Source organism: Dipteris shenzhenensis, chromosome 25, assembly GCF_047967505.1.
Source record: "Dipteris shenzhenensis isolate YYH24624 ecotype China chromosome 25, Dip_SZ_1.0, whole genome shotgun sequence".
Lineage (NCBI taxonomy): Eukaryota > Viridiplantae > Streptophyta > Polypodiopsida > Gleicheniales > Dipteridaceae > Dipteris > Dipteris shenzhenensis.
The window spans coordinates 28,879,113-28,895,492 of NC_141620.1; the positions used below are offsets into that span (position 1 = coordinate 28,879,113).

The 16,380-nt window shown below is 41.6% G+C and overlaps 1 protein-coding gene across 1 annotated transcript; it reads left to right on the forward strand.

Moving 5' to 3' along the window:
* The first annotated feature begins 257 nt into the window (after positions 1–257).
* LOC147885708 (heat shock factor protein HSF24-like) lies at positions 258–2,987 on the forward strand. Its single transcript, XM_087396391.1, has 2 exons — positions 258–1,329; positions 1,510–2,987. Exons 1-2 carry the CDS (start codon positions 1,009–1,011, stop codon positions 2,353–2,355), a joined length of 1,167 nt encoding a protein of 388 aa, XP_087252517.1. The 5' UTR covers positions 258–1,008; the 3' UTR covers positions 2,356–2,987.
* Positions 2,988–16,380: the final 13,393 nt, after the last annotated feature.

Below are 16,380 nucleotides of genomic sequence, written 5' to 3' on the forward strand. Positions count from 1 at the left end.
CAATCTTCTTCTTTTTCTGTTCTTCTTCTTCTTCTTCTTCGTTTCTTCTTTTTCTTCTGATTCATTGGTGTCGTCTTTTTCATCTTTTTCTTCAAATGTTTGTGTGGGTCTGAGGACTTTGTTGTCAATTTGTTCTTTTGCACACCTTCCTGCTACCGCCCAAGATTCTACCCCCTAAACCCATCTCTTTTGTTGCCTTTGTCTCCAATTTTCAAGCTTCGTTTGCGTCCACATCTCTCTCTCTCTCTCACACACACACACCCCATTTTGCCCAGCTTAAGCTATTCCATGGCTTCATCTTCCAGTATGCTGTCCTTTTCTCTGTCTCTTTCTCTCAGTAATTGGCCTGCTTAAGCTCCTATGGCTTCATCTTCCCATTGTACAAGCTAGCTATTTTGTCTGTCTCTCTCTCTCTCTGCTTAAGCTCCAATGGCTTCATCCTCCCATTCTGCAAGCTAGCTATCCTCTCTTCTCTCTCTTCATCCTCCCATTCCACAAGCTAGCTATCGTTGCTCTCTCTCTCCCTCTCTCTCTCACGCACACACACAGCAATTGCCCTGCTTCACCTCCTATGGCTTCATCCTCCCATTTTACAAGGTAGTTATCCTGTCTCTCTGTCTGTCTGTCTCTCGCTCTCTCTCAGCAATTGCCCTGCTTCAGCTCCTCTCCTCCCATTGCCAAGCTAGCTCTCTCTCTCTCTCTCTCACCTTTTTCCCCCCCTTGAGTTTCTCTGCCATATCACCTTTCCACCTCCTTTGCCATACAGCTTTCCACAGCCTTTGCCCATCATCTATCTCGCTTTTCACCATTTTGTCCTCCTTATTACCTTCCTTTGGCTTCAGTTTCCCTGCCTTTGCCTTCTCTTTATCCTTTGCTCCTCAATGACCCACCTTTGCCGCTCGCTCCCTTCCCAATCGCCATAGAAAACACCGCTTCTTGTTCGTCGCCATAGAGATTGCTCCTTGGATAGTCCATCAATCCAACTCCTCCATCGCATTTTAGCGATGGATGTACCCTGCAGCTGATTGCGAATCACCATTCCACATATCGCACTTTTCCCCCAGTGTGAGCCGCATGTCGCAGGTCAGCAACGGCCATGGCGTGGGTGCCCAATCCAACGCCCCCGATTCCCAAAGGTCCGTCCCGGCACCTTTTCTCACCAAGACTTTTCAGCTCGTGGATGACCCAGTCACAGACCCAATCATCTCCTGGAACGAGGACGGTAGCACTTTTGTTGTATGGCGACCCCCCGAGTTCGCCAGGGATCTCCTACCGAATTATTTCAAACACAATAATTTCTCGAGTTTCGTACGTCAGTTGAACACCTATGTAAGTTTCAGGATTTCCGTGACAAACTACCGCTGGACAATCCTGGAAAGATCGTTTGCTATCTAGTTTGTGGCTGATTCTATTTACACGGTCTTTGTTGATCCGTAGTTCTAGTTGTGGACACGAGAAATGTCCCTCATGTGTTATTTATCATTGTTGGATGTGGGTGCTTGGTTTCAGGGCTTTCGGAAGATAGTGCCGGATCGGTGGGAGTTTGCCAATGAGTCCTTCCGGAAAGGAGAAAGACATCTCTTGAATGACATTCACAGGAGAAAGACATCGCAGCATGTCTCCGGACCTGCATTGCCATCGAAAAGGTCGATTTCTCCCTCCAATTCCGGTGATGAACAGGCCGTATCTTCGAGTTCCTCTCCCCTATCTTCCCCGAAGGACACGCATGGACCTAACGGAGCTAGCTCAGACGAGACAGAAAGGTTGAAGAAAGAGAATCTGCTACTTGTGTCAGAGCTGTCTTGTTTGCGTCGACTCTGCAGTGACCTTTTGCTCTATATTCAGAAGCACGTCAAAGCTCCGGCACAAGATGCAGGTCACCTTGGCAGGTTTCTTCGATGCAACCATAGCACTTCGGAGCGTCATTTGGTTGAGAAGGTTACTGGTAGCAGTGGTGTTGAATCTCCCAGACAGAATGTGGAAGGGGATAGCATGAGAGAGGGCGCATTACAAATCCATCTGCATGAAGTCTCGAGTAGGAGCAAGTTCTATTCGTCACAGGTGGAAGAAAGCCCCGTGCCAAAGCTATGTTCTGGTACGCCACCCATTCTGAGAATGCCCTCTTTTGGGTCCTTATCTGAGGCAAACGTGCAGGAGCCAGCTTGTGGGATGGGTGATTGCACACAGGGAGCCCGAGAAAGCAACAGAAGGAGCCCTCCAAGGCTCTTTGGGGTGCCTTTGCAAGGCAGGAAGAGGATGAATTCAAGTGAAGAGGTTCCACCAGGAAAGCCAGAAAATTCTCTGCAGCAAGAAGGGCCTAGCCGAGCAGATTCCATTAGCAGTTCTTTGCAGTGACAATATGTCAGCTTTGGGTTGCAATCTCATAAGCATTGATCTGCTTATACAATCCAGTACAAGTGGATGACTGCTTTCTTTTGCAAGGATGCAGTCCCGAGCTAAGGACTCAATACTTTGCCTGCTTTACTGGGCTTTCTAAAGTCTCGAATACCCAGTCAGGCCAGAGGTACTCAAGGTATATTGCCTCCCCCAGGTCTCTCAGAAAGAGCTCTAAGAATGAATGTTGGAGTCTTTACTAGGAAGGATTAAAAGCTTGTACAGAAGCTTAGAAAACTTTAGTATCAAACTTTGTGTACATGTGCCACATTGGCCGCATAGAAGTTACTGGTTGCACAGGAGACACACACACGACAGGCTCAAGGACAGGTATTAGCAACAAAGGTCTCTGTAAGGTTGTAAAATCTCATAGAGAATTCTCATGCAAACAGGCATCGAAGTCCAAAGAAATGTAGAGAATAAGCGTAGGTTTTTCATTGCTTTAGAGGCTGCAGTTGATGCAAATTTTACAGCCAAATTGATGTAGAGGGTGTCAGGACTCTTTTAGATTAGCTCTCCTTTGTAATGTTAGCGGCTGGCTGCATCAAACCAAATCAGCTCTTATAACCATGTCAATAGTTTCAAGCTTTATTTCCCCCGTCACTCTGCCTTAGTTCTTCATGCAGATATTTCTTACGTATTCTGGTATATGTACATAATTTATATGCACGATGGCCAATAAACTACTAGCCAAGGCGAGTTTTGAAGTGTGAAAGTAGTCATGTTTTGCTGTATTTTAATGAACTTATCTACAGCTAAGAACATAATACAATGCTGGATGTTTCTGCCTCTTAAAAAGGAGAGATGCATAAATTCTTAAAGTTGTGTGTATAGATATTTGGTTGAACTAAGATCTCAAAATATCGTTTTGAATTTTCTTGCGTTCCATGTTTGGCAAGTAGGCCTTACACTCTCGTATTGACAATCTTATCCGAACAACAAAAACAAGGTGGTAAGACCACGATAGACTTCTACGCCTTTCAAAAGTCTACGCCTTTCAATAAGTGTAATATCTGTTTGAAGCAAGAACGCCAAAAAAGGACGTCTTGACTTTCAAGGGGAAATAGACAATGCATGAAAGGTCTTCCTAAGAAGATTTTAGTGAAGCTCCTCCAAAAAGCCCATTGTGAAAATATTAAATCTAGTAAGAGATTTCAAAAAAATGAAGCATATACACAAGCTTATTGGGCATGCCAAAGGCAAATGCCTACAAAGGCCTTTAATAAATGCTATCGGGGAAGGATAACATGAGAGGAGATTTAAAGGTTGTCTTAATCTAAGGGTGAGGCGGTCCTGAAATGAATGCTGTCATGGAAGGGAATTTAAAGGCTCTCCGAATCTAAGGGGGTGAAATTTTCACCTTGATTTTTGTGAAACCCAAGTCTACACAAGCACTTCAACAAGGAAGTGCTATAATATAAACAAGAAGTAATTTTACTTAGTATTTTCACGTGTATTGTGTTTAACGTTTTTTTAGTTATAGTGCTTTCACGAATTGTGTATAGCATTTTTTACATGACTTTTGCCAAAATCATTTTATAACCACATGCCTTTTGTCCTATAGCAGTTAATTCTTATTACAAAAGCAAGTGCATGAGCATGATGCTAAATCACATTCAAAAAGGTTGTGTTATGATGGGATTGTTTTCACCACACCTAATGCTCCACAATCGCCATCCGCCTTGGTTTGAAGCATCCGCCATCCAGTTGCCTATTTACACCTAGGCGGATATGTTTTGTACAAGTAATAAATGATCCACAAGTGTCACCAAAAAAGGTACGACCAGTTGGTAAGTCCTCACATTTGCAAATCCTCCGCGGGCATTGATTGGATTGAGCAACATGGACATGCTCTTAGGGGTCGTGATGAGGCCGCCCACCAAATGTTTTCTACCTGGGTATGAGTCGAACTCCACGTCATTTTTTTACGGAGGGCGAGTGGTCGTGTGTGAACCTCTTTAGGCACCGGTGTGTGTTTTTATTGGGCACCACTCATCCACCCTTTTGTGGGCAAATGGGTGTGAAAGGCTCCTAAGACTTTCTTTGAACCTCCCTCAATTTTGTAGTCAACCTGGGGTCTCACTAGAATGTGCAATGTCTTGATCCCATACAATTTTCCATATCCACCATCTATAGCCTCAACTTGAGCACCACCGTTCTCTTTTGCAAGCACTTGTCCCCCAACGTAGGCAAAGCAAAAGTGCGTACACCATTGCTATTCTTTTATAAAGATTAGGGTTACCACCATCAGATACTATTTTTGATATTATCTATCAAATCTCTTCGTTCCATAGATCTTCCACCTAAGCAAGATCTCTTTCACTAGCTAATCTTTAGGTATGATGTATTACTTGTCCCCCAACGTGGCAGAGTTGAATATGGCATCATTATCACTCTTTAAAAAGAGGGGGCTTACAGCATCAATGAGCATTAAAAGCTCATAAGGCATGATCTAGGTCTATCCTAATTTGATCATTGGTTCATTCACTCCCTTAAAAGGAGACGAATTGACACATTAGCTCAAGTCTTATACATGAAATGAAAATGTCCTCTCAATACTCAACTATAAGGAGATTTTTCTTTTTTTCCCCCAATTCTGTTGGTGATGAGGACTCCGCATAGCATCTGACTCTACACCGCATCGTCACCTCTCCATATTACTTTGTTGCAGCACCTTTTAATGGAGCCCCAAGCGCTGCATTATCCGCATCGAATCCGCCAACACTGCAATGGCCCGAGCCCCCTTTGTTCGAAATCACCCGTAAGCACATGTTGCATCCGGTCCATCTGAAATGGTCGCACGCTCAGCCATCGTCTCCTTGGAGCATCACACAAAGAACATAATTGTGATGCAATTGATCATTGTGTGCTCTCGTAGTCCTCGTGCAAACAGCGTAGCCCTCATGGTACTTTGTAGTTTGGCTGAGGAATGGGCTTCACGACTGCAATATCTTTACAACATCCACAACATGAAACATGGAAGAGATATGACTGACTACTAAAAATACGTGACTCAGGCCATTGACCTCTTCAAATCCAAAGCAATGTAGGTCTAGCACCTTGTGGTTGCCAATGTGTAGAGGCCCTTGGCTCCTACAAGAGACTCTCAAAACTCAGATCAAGAAGATACGACACAAGGAAGACGGAAGAATGTAACTGATTGTATTAACCGATGCGTGCATGAATACATATATAGAGGATAATGCCCCTTGGTATTCCCACACACATGGGTCTCTTGGCATTCCCCATGTAAGGCTAAACCCATGCGTTTATGCCGTAACAAGCGCTAATTCAATAGCTTTTCATAAAATTTTGAAAATCAAATCAACCAATAGGCAAACCTTAATCTACTTAGATTGAGCAACTAACGAGTGAATCTCCTCCATTAAGTTCATACTAGACTAGAAATATCAAATCATAGCCCAAACAATCCATTCTTAGCAAGGACAAGGGGGACATGATCTCGTGTCGAGTGTGCCTCAACAAATACAAGGTGAACACAATTTTCATGGTAGATTTTGGAAAAAGTACAAACTTTGATAAATGACCTAAGTAATTGAAACCAAGACTTGGGACCTGAAACACGTGGATCAAGGAGCTAAAATCCAAACGAGTGGACACAAAACTTGAAACAAGTGGATTTGAGACCCAAAAGAAGTGTACAAAGGGCCTAAAACTTGAGAACCAAAACTAAGAACCTAGCCTCAAAAAAAGTGGACCAGGGACTCGGGCATAGAACAAGCGGATCCATGACATAGAACTCGAAATGTGAAACCCGCAAATCCAAGACCCAAAGGCAATAAACCTATAACCTAAATCAATGGACCTAGAGTCTAAGAATCTATTAGGATTGTTCCCAAATATCTCCAAGTGAACTCCAAATGACAATACAATGTCGAGGGTAAAGGCATCAACAGCATTCCATGTAATCGTCCCTTAATGTCATCATCAAGATGTTGAGGGTAGACCAACTCACGTACCACCATCCCGTAATGCACTAAGTTAGAACTTATATTACCATTTTCGGAAAGATAGACTCAATGTCAGTCTATAATTGGTATCCATTTCATCAACATTTCGAAGATTTCATATAAATAAAGATAAGTTGCTAGAAAATTGAACAATGCCATGTAAGTTCAAATGAAAATAACTGGATCCATAAACCAGAGTTAGTTAAGAGGGTTGCATATGAAAAAAATAAATCACGGAATCCATCTAAGCAACTCCTTGCTACTAGTATTCCTTGCTCACCTTCATATTGAATTCTTATTGTAGTTAGCAGTCACCTCCTTTTTAGATAGCATGCTTTTGGTCCACCATTTCATTACAACTACTCCATCCAATTATCATCCATATTAGTGAATGCAATATAACATAGTATCAATCAATTGCATCTTTTGAGGATTTATAGTCTAAAACATAACTTACCATATCTAATTCAATCAAAGCTTTTTTAGGCTCATATGGTATCTATTGCCATATATTGCTCATATGATTACAGTTAAGGGGGGAGGATACATGTTTGGTCCAATGGCAGTAATTATTCAAATTTCATGCAAATAATTACTTCATTTTCTAAATTCCATTCAAGGCAAGTATTCCATCCCCTAGCTATGATCTCTATATTACTTTATTATAGAGCTAATAACAATCCTAGGAAAAAATGGGGGAAATGGTTTGTTTAAGTCTAGCAAATAGGTTTGTTTGTAGATGATATAGTTGCATCACGTGATAAAGTTAATAATTTGTTTAGGTATGATTTAGTTGTTTTGTGAGGTGCAAGGTTTGCATATGGCTAGAAGAAGACTTATTCCCTTTGTTGCATGTGAGGGGAAGGAAGATTGGGTAGAGGATTTGTCAGTGCAGTGGTTTGGTAGAGGGGAGATTGTCAGATATTTGGGTGCTTCAATGGCCTAGGCCTATCTACGAGACAATGGTTTGATTGGTTTCATAATAAATTATGGGAGAAGTTTCATGGGTGGCATGGTTTATCTTTGGGGTGAAACACTTGTTTGTTGGTGATTCAACATGTATTGTCGATGGGGCTGCAACATTTGTGTGGCCTTGGTGTGGGGTTTTAGAAAGTTTCATTGGATAGAGGGATGTTGAAGAAATTATTTTGGGTAGGGAGGGAGCCTACTTCATTTTGTGGGAGGCCCTAAATTTTGGTAAAAGTAGAGGTGTATTGGGGTAGCCAAATGTTGGGGGATGTATCCCTATTATATAAAATGACACTCGAAGCAAGTTGAATGTATTGCTCCCTAGGTGGAAATGGTACATTGTTTATTATAAGGGTAAAAATGTGTGGATGCATTTGAGCTAACATGATAGCTAATGAAACATTTTTATTTGGTTTCATGTCTAGCGACTCCTTGGAAGGTTTATGGGACTTTGCTGTAGTGGAAAGCTAGGAAGGACCTTCGAGGTGACAAGAGTCTATTGGGGAGTATTTGATGGAGTCATGTGGTGTTGGGGGATGGTAAACCTCTAGCACTAATTAATTTTCTAGGGAAGTTGCAGAGGAAGAGTGTGGTTGCTTGGGGTAGCTTTGGATGAGAAGAAGGTCAATTGCAGGTCTTTGGACTCTCTAGGGTATAATTAGGACATAATCATGAAGAAATGGCAGTGTTGGCATAGGCATTGAGTTGTATGATAGATCTGTGGCCTACTAATTATGCACTTTGTTCTAGTTGGGTGGTGAATTCGTCAGGGGGTTGTGTGTTGAGGAAATTTTTTGTTAAAGTGGTTTAGATAGCCTTGAACATGTAGCTACAAGGCAAAATGATAACTAGAGTCTTCAGCATGGGGGGGCGGTGGGGGTGGTTAACTAGTGGAGGGAGTAGGTTGGAGGAGATTTGGAAGCTCGTTGGTGTTGGCAAGGTGAAATTTCTTCTTTGGAAGGTGATTCATTAGTGGTTGTTAGTTCATAGCAGCAAGTTGTCTAATGGGTGAAGGTGTCATCATTGTGCTTTATTTGCAGATACTCGATAGAGAGTGTAAGGGATTTATTATGGGAACGTGTGGTGTGTGGAAGAGGCTAGACGAGTCAACTTGAAAGGTGGGATCGATGCTAAGATAGTTTAACTAGAAATCTATGCTTGTGGGGCATTCCCAAGGCTTTACATTTAGGGTTGCAGTGTGTTTGCCATAATGGAGGGGTGCGAGTTTGTTGGCTATTTGGAATTAGGTGGCCTTTGAGAAGGGTCTCGGTTGGGAGATTATGGTGCTATGGTGGTTTCTCTACCAAAAAAGAAATCTGTTGGTTTTCATTGTGATTCTATTGAGAAAGAAGGACTTAGTTGAGAGCAACAATTTTCTTGACATTTCTCACTCATTGATGGGATCCTTCTTGTGGGGCTTGCCTAGCGGCATGAGATGTGGGCAATATGCCCTTGTGTTATATTAGCCATCTTTTTGTGTGGACCTTCTTTATATCTAGTCTTTTTTTGGGTCTAACTAACCCTTACTATAAGCCGGCTACTTTATTTTTAAAAAACACTCAAGATCTAAAAATTACAAACATTGATGAGGTACTGATACACATTCAAGATTGCAAAGAAATCTTTCAATTAAAAGATCTTCCTCAACAATATATATATTCATTAAAATTAATAGCTAGTAATTTAATATTTGATAGGCAATGTAAAAGCAATGAGACTCATGGAAGAGATGAATCTCACTTGATTTTGATATCAAAATAAAGTAAAACATTAGTCCACTTTGATATACCGTAAGTTTCACATTAACACACTTCCTTTTTCGTTTCTCCAAATAAAGTATTACTATGACATGAATCTATACAAATATTACGTGGACTTTATATATTTAATTAATTAAATTGATAAACTGTTTTAATGTTTAGTTTTTCATTAAAAAATCTAAAATAATGATCCATTCCTACATCTAATTTTTGGTCCATAATCTTATTAAGGTAACTAAAGTCCATCAAAAAATGTCTGGGATAATCTTCATATAGGCTTTATGCTACTTTGTTGATGTTTCCAATGAAACAAGATTACAAATTTGGAAATTATGCTCTATTTGAGTATTTTCCATCAAGTTTCTAGTTGGTTTTTAAAAAGTTTCTCAATCGTAATTAAGTAAAGTTTACCAAAAACCATATGAGGATTTTTCAAATTGAAACTTTGTCACTCTTGTGATTGAAAGTTTTTAATAGCTAAAAATCTAAACTTATTTAATTAACTAAATCTATAAAAGATGGTATGAGGAACTGCCAAAATTCAAAGTATGTCACTTTTCTCATTAGCATAAGTACAAACATACATGTATCACAAGGGAGGCCAATTCAAGCTATAATTAAGAAATCCAACCCGTTTTCATTCAAAATCGAGGTTTAATGCTAGGTGAATGGCAAATTTTGGACATTAATCATCAAATTTGAAAATAGAAGATAAATTTTGCTTAAAATCTACAAAACTTTCAACAAGAGTGCACAAGTGCATGTGGGCACTACCCCTGAGTATGGTGGTAAAGCAAGCCCTTTTGGATGTAAAAGAGAGAGCATATGATTTTTTAAAGGGTGTTGAGCTATTAAATGGCAATTTTTGTAAGATGATCTCCATAAATGGCAATTTGAAACACAAGTTAATTGAAATTTTTAAAAAATTACACTGGAAATTCACAAGAGAGTTTCAATCCTCCACGAGGCAATGCTAATAAAAACCCTTAATATTTTGAACTTGAAAGTGTTAAGACAAATGTTTTGTAACCAATACTTTGATGTTTGAAATTTGGAAAAGTGATTGTGGGTTCTTGCCTTCCTGAGCCAGGAGGGTGTTTTCTTATATTGTACTTTTTATCCTTTTTTATAATACAATTTTGGCTATTCTGGGAAAAAAGGATAATATATTTTTTAATATAAAATAAAAAAGGACGATTTGAATTTTAGGGGGGTCAACTGAGAAGACCCGAGTACAAAAAGGCCAACTAAAGTGGGCAAACAACTCATGGCCGACACTGCATGCAACAGACTTCAACACCCCAAAAAGGGACTCCAGAATAGATGATTCATGGCCTCCATAGATTTCCCACAAAATGGATAGAAGTGATTAACTAAAATATGCCTTGCAAGCCTAGCACGCACCAGTAGCCATTGGTGGGTAAGTTTCCACATCAAGAAACTTGATTTAGCTGTAAGACATCCCTTCTAGATCTCTCTATATCTGTCCCTCCACCAAGCCGGGGATCTATGGACCCCCATTTCTTATTTCAACAGCTAGTTTAGGGGCTCACCTCTAGCAAACCTTTGTACACCGACCTCAGAGTAATCTTCTTCAACCGTGTTTTACCAAACACCCATTGGTTAACTCTCCAATCACAAGATTCATTACAATTAGATGGCCACAAATCTGGCACCAATCGAGCATAGCTCAAATTAGAGCAGTCTCCCTTGCATTCAAAGAGAACATATCATGTATAACAGTCAAGTCATACCAATCCTTTTTGCAGCATACTAGATCTGAACCCAATATTTCAGGCCTCTTCTGTAAAGACTCTTGGCAGTGTAAAGATCTAGCCTAGCAAAAGGAACATCAACTATGGATACCACCTTACTCCACCATATGCCTTCATTTAGACTATCATCTCCCCTCAAGTCACCTCTCCCTTTCCATGTGAGCTTATGAACACAGTATTTCCAAGAAAGATATAGACCAAGTACCAAATCTAACCTTTTGTTTTTTCAAAGGGAAATCTGGCATCAACCGGTCATACCATGAAAGAGAGTTTTAGGAGCTAACTGTGATACCCTGAACTTGCTCCATGAACCATTTCATCAATTAGTGATATATTCTACACCTTCATATTTGACAGACCAAACCCACCTTACACCTTGGGGGCCTTTAGGGCCTCCTGGGGCATGTAATGCATCTTTCTTTTACCTCCATCTTTGGCCCAAAGAAAGGCCTAAAACATTCGATCTATTTCCATCCAATGACATTGTTTAAAATTCCAAATAGTGGTAATATAGGTTGGTGCCGTTGCTCTAATATGCTTGATTATCAGTAACCTAGCATTCCAACCAATGCATAATATACTCCACCCTTCATCTTAGATTTGCATTTGTCCTAAACCTTTGCTTCAACTTCATCTTGGATTTGGATTTGTCCTAAACCTTTGCTTCACCATCCTACTCAAGCCAATTGGGGATCCCAAATATATCACCACTTCTCTGCGGCGGATCCAAGAGACATGCAGATCCTCAACCCATTGAGGAATAGGATCTAAACTAGTCCTTGTTGCAAAGCTTTTCTACCAATTACAGTCTGAATCAAACGCTTTTTTTGGGGGGGGGAAACCAAACACTTTGCAAAAGCACTACATCACCTCCATCAATGCCCGGGCACTTTGTTGATCTTCCTGAATAAACACCATGAGGTCATCCATGAATAGCTATGATTAGAGCTGCTCACTAGAAGGTAGAACCACCCCCTTGAAGAAGTAACCTCTCTCCATTCTACTTTTAAGCATAACCATAAGGTGGACAATACAAATGGCAAAAAGCAGGGGGGCAATCAGAGGGCCCCGCCGAACAGAACGTTGCAAGTCACCATTTAGGCATGAAGTAGCTAAGGCATTCTGAAAAAAGAAGATATAGTCTTGACACCCCTGACAAACTCGTAAACAAACCTAAAGCAACCTAACACTTCCAAAATGAAGTCCCACCTTATTCTATCATATGCCTTGTCTAGGTCCAGGGCAAACAACATGCATCTTTGCCCCAATTTCACTACATAGTCTAATGTTGTGGAAATGTTCAAAAATTTCACGAAATCCCTCTGCTCTATGTCAACCACATGTATGCACACTTCATAGATACGCATTGCTAAGGCTTTTGCCATCACCTTGTAGGAAGTATTTAGCATTGAGATAGGTCTCTAGCCCCCTACTTGTTGCAGCCTCTTTTACCACTCAGAGAAGAGCTTCATTAATTCAGCATTAACATCCCAAGAGATTTAACTCCTCCTTATTGAGGCATTCAACATCTCAACAAGATAGTCTACCAACATGTCCCAAAAGCATATATAAAACTCCATGGTAACACCATGAGGTGCAGGGGACCGGTCTTTCTTCATCAACTTTAGGGCATCCCACAATTCATCACGATCAAAGGGCCTTGGCAATAGTGAAAGTTGACCCTTTGAGAGCCCTTTGAAACCCTATATCCAATCCCACCAAGGCATCCTCTAAGGCATCTCTCCAATCCTTATCTGAAATAGCATGCATACCCACAATGGCACTTAATTCAGCCTTACATACGTTGGCTATATGCCAAAACTCTGTTACTAATTCACCTTGAGCATTCAAGACTATGTCAATCCTTTCCCTCTGATGTTTTTGCTTTATAGACTGAAAGAAAAACTTGGTTTGACAGTTATTGAGCTCAAGCCAAGTTTGACATGTTCTATCTCCTCCCATTTCCTACGCTGAATAACAATCTCAACCTTTGATAGTAAAGTAGAAACAATCTCATCACCTGGCCTTAATTCTAGTGCCAGCCTTAGAGATACATGAATATGAGTCAGATCAGATACTTTCCCATTCCTAGATTTGGCCTGGTTCATCCATAAACACATCTCCTTTACCATAGCCCTATTGGCATCATCCCATCTTTGACATGGCTCAATAGTCTGAGTACAAACTCACGCCCACCTAGAGTGGATCATGCTACAAAATTTCTTATTAGTCAATAGCTTATTATCTAGCTTGAATGGGATACCTAGGGAAAAGGCGATTGGGTTTGGGATACTAAATTTCCATACCAAAGGGAGGTGACTAGACAGATAAGATTGTACAATATATTCCCCCTTCATAGGGGTGGAGTACCACCACCCCTCCTCCGAAAGATAGATTCTGTCTATTCTGTCTACTTGAAAGTTGCCGCCTATGCAAGTCCAAGAAAAATCTCCCAAACCAATGGGATAAATCTCCATACACTCTATTAAGCCATGATCTAGACAAAGCAAATCCCAAGAGTCAAATTCTACACTAGACATAGCTTGACGATAGCCACCGAGACTCGAACATCAACAACTTCAATGATTTCCAACACTCTCTTCTATCATGAGGCTGATTGGGAGCATAAACACTAAGAACCTTGCAGCCAAACCCATCTAAAGAGATTGTAGCTATAAACCAACCATCTTCCATGAAAGAGTTATTTGCGGGCCAAATCCCGCTGTTGCATCAAGGTGCACCTCTCCTCAACCTGTAGGGGGGTGTCAAATCCTCATCCATGGAGATTGATGGGTGGTCCTGCAGGGCTGATCTACGGTGTAAGGCTACTATCGAGACTGAGCATCATGGAATCGTCTGATAGAACCTGCTCTCGGTTGGGGTGTCTCCCCACTCACCAAGTCCTCTCAATCATGTGCTCTACGACCCCTAAGGTGGTAGCCACAAAAGTCGTCGCATCATCCATTGGTGTAGCTTCGATGTGGAGGATTCCACAAACCCTGATGTTGAGGGCCTTGCTGGCCCTCTATTGCAGCTCCATGAGAGTAGCCGAAATGGTTGCCTTCGCAGGCTCCTGTTTGGCTACATCCACCCATCTGGATGTCTCCTCAATGACAGATTACATGGGCCTCCTCCTGTATAACCCGGGCTTGCTCCTGTATAACACGGGCCTGATCCTGTTGACTAGAGAGGGGTTATGGGTTATGGGCCTACTCCACGTTATAGGCTTGTATATTGTGTACCTCCATGAGGAAAGACTCGCAAATATCTGGCTAATCAGCTCATGGGAACTCAGGTTCCCTAAGGAACCTGAAACTGAAAGCACCATGGTATGAATGTAGGGGGGCGAGGCTGAATAGTCGGTGGGGACTGAGTGAGATGAGTAAGGTATAAGGATGATTGAGGTAGTGGTGAGGCGAGTCCCATCGAAGGTAGGGGTGTTGCTAGTTGAGAGGGAGAGGTGACAGAAAGGACAAGGAGTAAAGTGGGCTTGTATATGTCACCTCCGATGATGGTGACATGAGTGATGAGTCTAATGAGGAGTCTGTGCTGGTAGGAGAAGAGGTCGATATAGACCCCCTTGTCGATGATGTGGCTGAGGTGAATGCTGATGATGTGGAGGTCTTTTGTACCACTGTGCTATCAACTCCAAGTCCATTGTGGTTGAAGCACTTGTTTAAATCCTCGAGCTCTAACTGCTTCTGGTAAGCTTTGTCTTCTCTCTTGTGTTTCTCCTTTTCAATATCTTTATCTTTATCACCTTTTCCCATGTCGGACTAATGTTGACTGTTTTGTTTGTTTTGTAGGGGGACCCTAAATTGGAGAACAATTCAAATTGGAGATCCTACAAGACAGCCTCCTCCCCTGGAAAATTCTTGTCCAACTCTCCACATTTTATCTCTTGTAAAAGGATGACATACGCATTCACCGATCTCAATACCAAAAAACAACCATGCTGCTTATTTAACCCACAACACCCTCTAAGATTCCAAGAAACAACAGTCACCAACATCACAGACACCCCCCTACCACCCTATTACTACTCTTGGTTTGATAAGATCCTATATGCTTCACGCAAAAAGTGAAATCTATTCTCTTTACCATGCCCAACCCTTGGGCCATATCTTTGAGCCTCTTAGACATTGATCAATTCTGTTGCTTGTTGCTAACCACTAAGTCGACTGGACCCAATGGCATCTTTTATTGAACCTTGCCTTCTAGCATATGTTTGCAATGATAAGCATCAGGTGGTACCTCTTTCGGACCTCCACCATTCTAAGTCAACCCTATGCCATTACAAGAAGGAACGCTAGATGCCTCCACCACTTCCCCAGAGGTGCCACCATGCAAGGACGAAAGATCATTCTGTTTTGCATCGTTTGTAGCTACATGCACCGAGGGCTTAGTGGCTATTGATGAAGACTGCATTTCAACATGTATCTGATTCTCTAACAAATCACACACCACAGACACCTTGCACTGAACATTCTTCCACGGATCTTCTTGAACACCCTTGAGCTTTGACTAGACATCTTCCTTAGGCACCTCATCCACCACTGGCTTGCCATTTGAATCCACCTTTTGCGCATCTCGATCACATGACTTAACCTTGGAGGAGTGGTTAACACCCATGCTTTGCATCTCCCAATTTTCCACTTGATCAATTGGCTTCTGGGGCTCATTTATTTTGTCTCCCAAGGCCAACTTTGTATTAGCCACTTGCCTGGGGCAATTTTTGACCAGATGGGTAGTAGAGCGACAAATATAACAAGGGTTGGGGAATGGGCCAAAGTGCACCTATTGAGCAATGACAGCTCCATCAAGAAGCTCCACGTCGAGATAATCAGGATCTTGGCTTCATTTCTAGAGGATCCAATCTTTATAGATTGTAAAGGGTCCGTTAAACATCAGAGGAACAAGGAACATCCTCCTCAAAGATGAAGCAAGGCTCCCCACAAAATCACCCAACACCATTGGAAGACCCGGGAAATCCTCCCAGACGAGACATTCATGAAACAAAAATTCATCTATACTAAAAGTTGGACTTTATAGAATGACCAAGATTGTGGAACCTGCAAATAGAAATGATTAGCCGACAACTGCATTTTTGGAGTTCCTTCGACACAAATCTAACAAGGAAGAAACCCTTCCCTAAGAACCTAGAAGTCGAGATGTTGCAATTGTAAGAAAGAAGCTCCTCCAACTCCATGAATGAAGGAATCCTCCTAGTGGAGAACAAGTATACACTACCCTTGGCCAAGCGAGTTGGCTCTAGCTTGAGCTCATCCAACTCGAGTTTACAGACAACCGAATTTCTTTTTCCTTCTTCAAACCATGGTTTCCTCACTACTTCTCTCGCTCTGCATAGACCCTCAGCATGCAATAGCTTGCTAGCATCTTCATCCTCCAACTATGGAAAACATACTCTGGAGCCTCCTTGCTACCTTCTCTACATAAGCCCCTACCAACTTTGTGGTTGCTCGGTCCAACATTATCTCCCTCAAGTTGCTG

Excerpts from the sequence above, each read along its gene's own strand:
- LOC147885708 (XM_087396391.1), top strand. The coding sequence starts at position 1,009 with ATGTACCCTGCAGCTGATTGCGAATCACCATTCCACATATCGCACTTT. Across the intron at positions 1,330-1,509 it reads TACGTCAGTTGAACACCTAT|GGCTTTCGGAAGATAGTGCC; the intron begins GTAAGTTTCAGG and ends GCTTGGTTTCAG.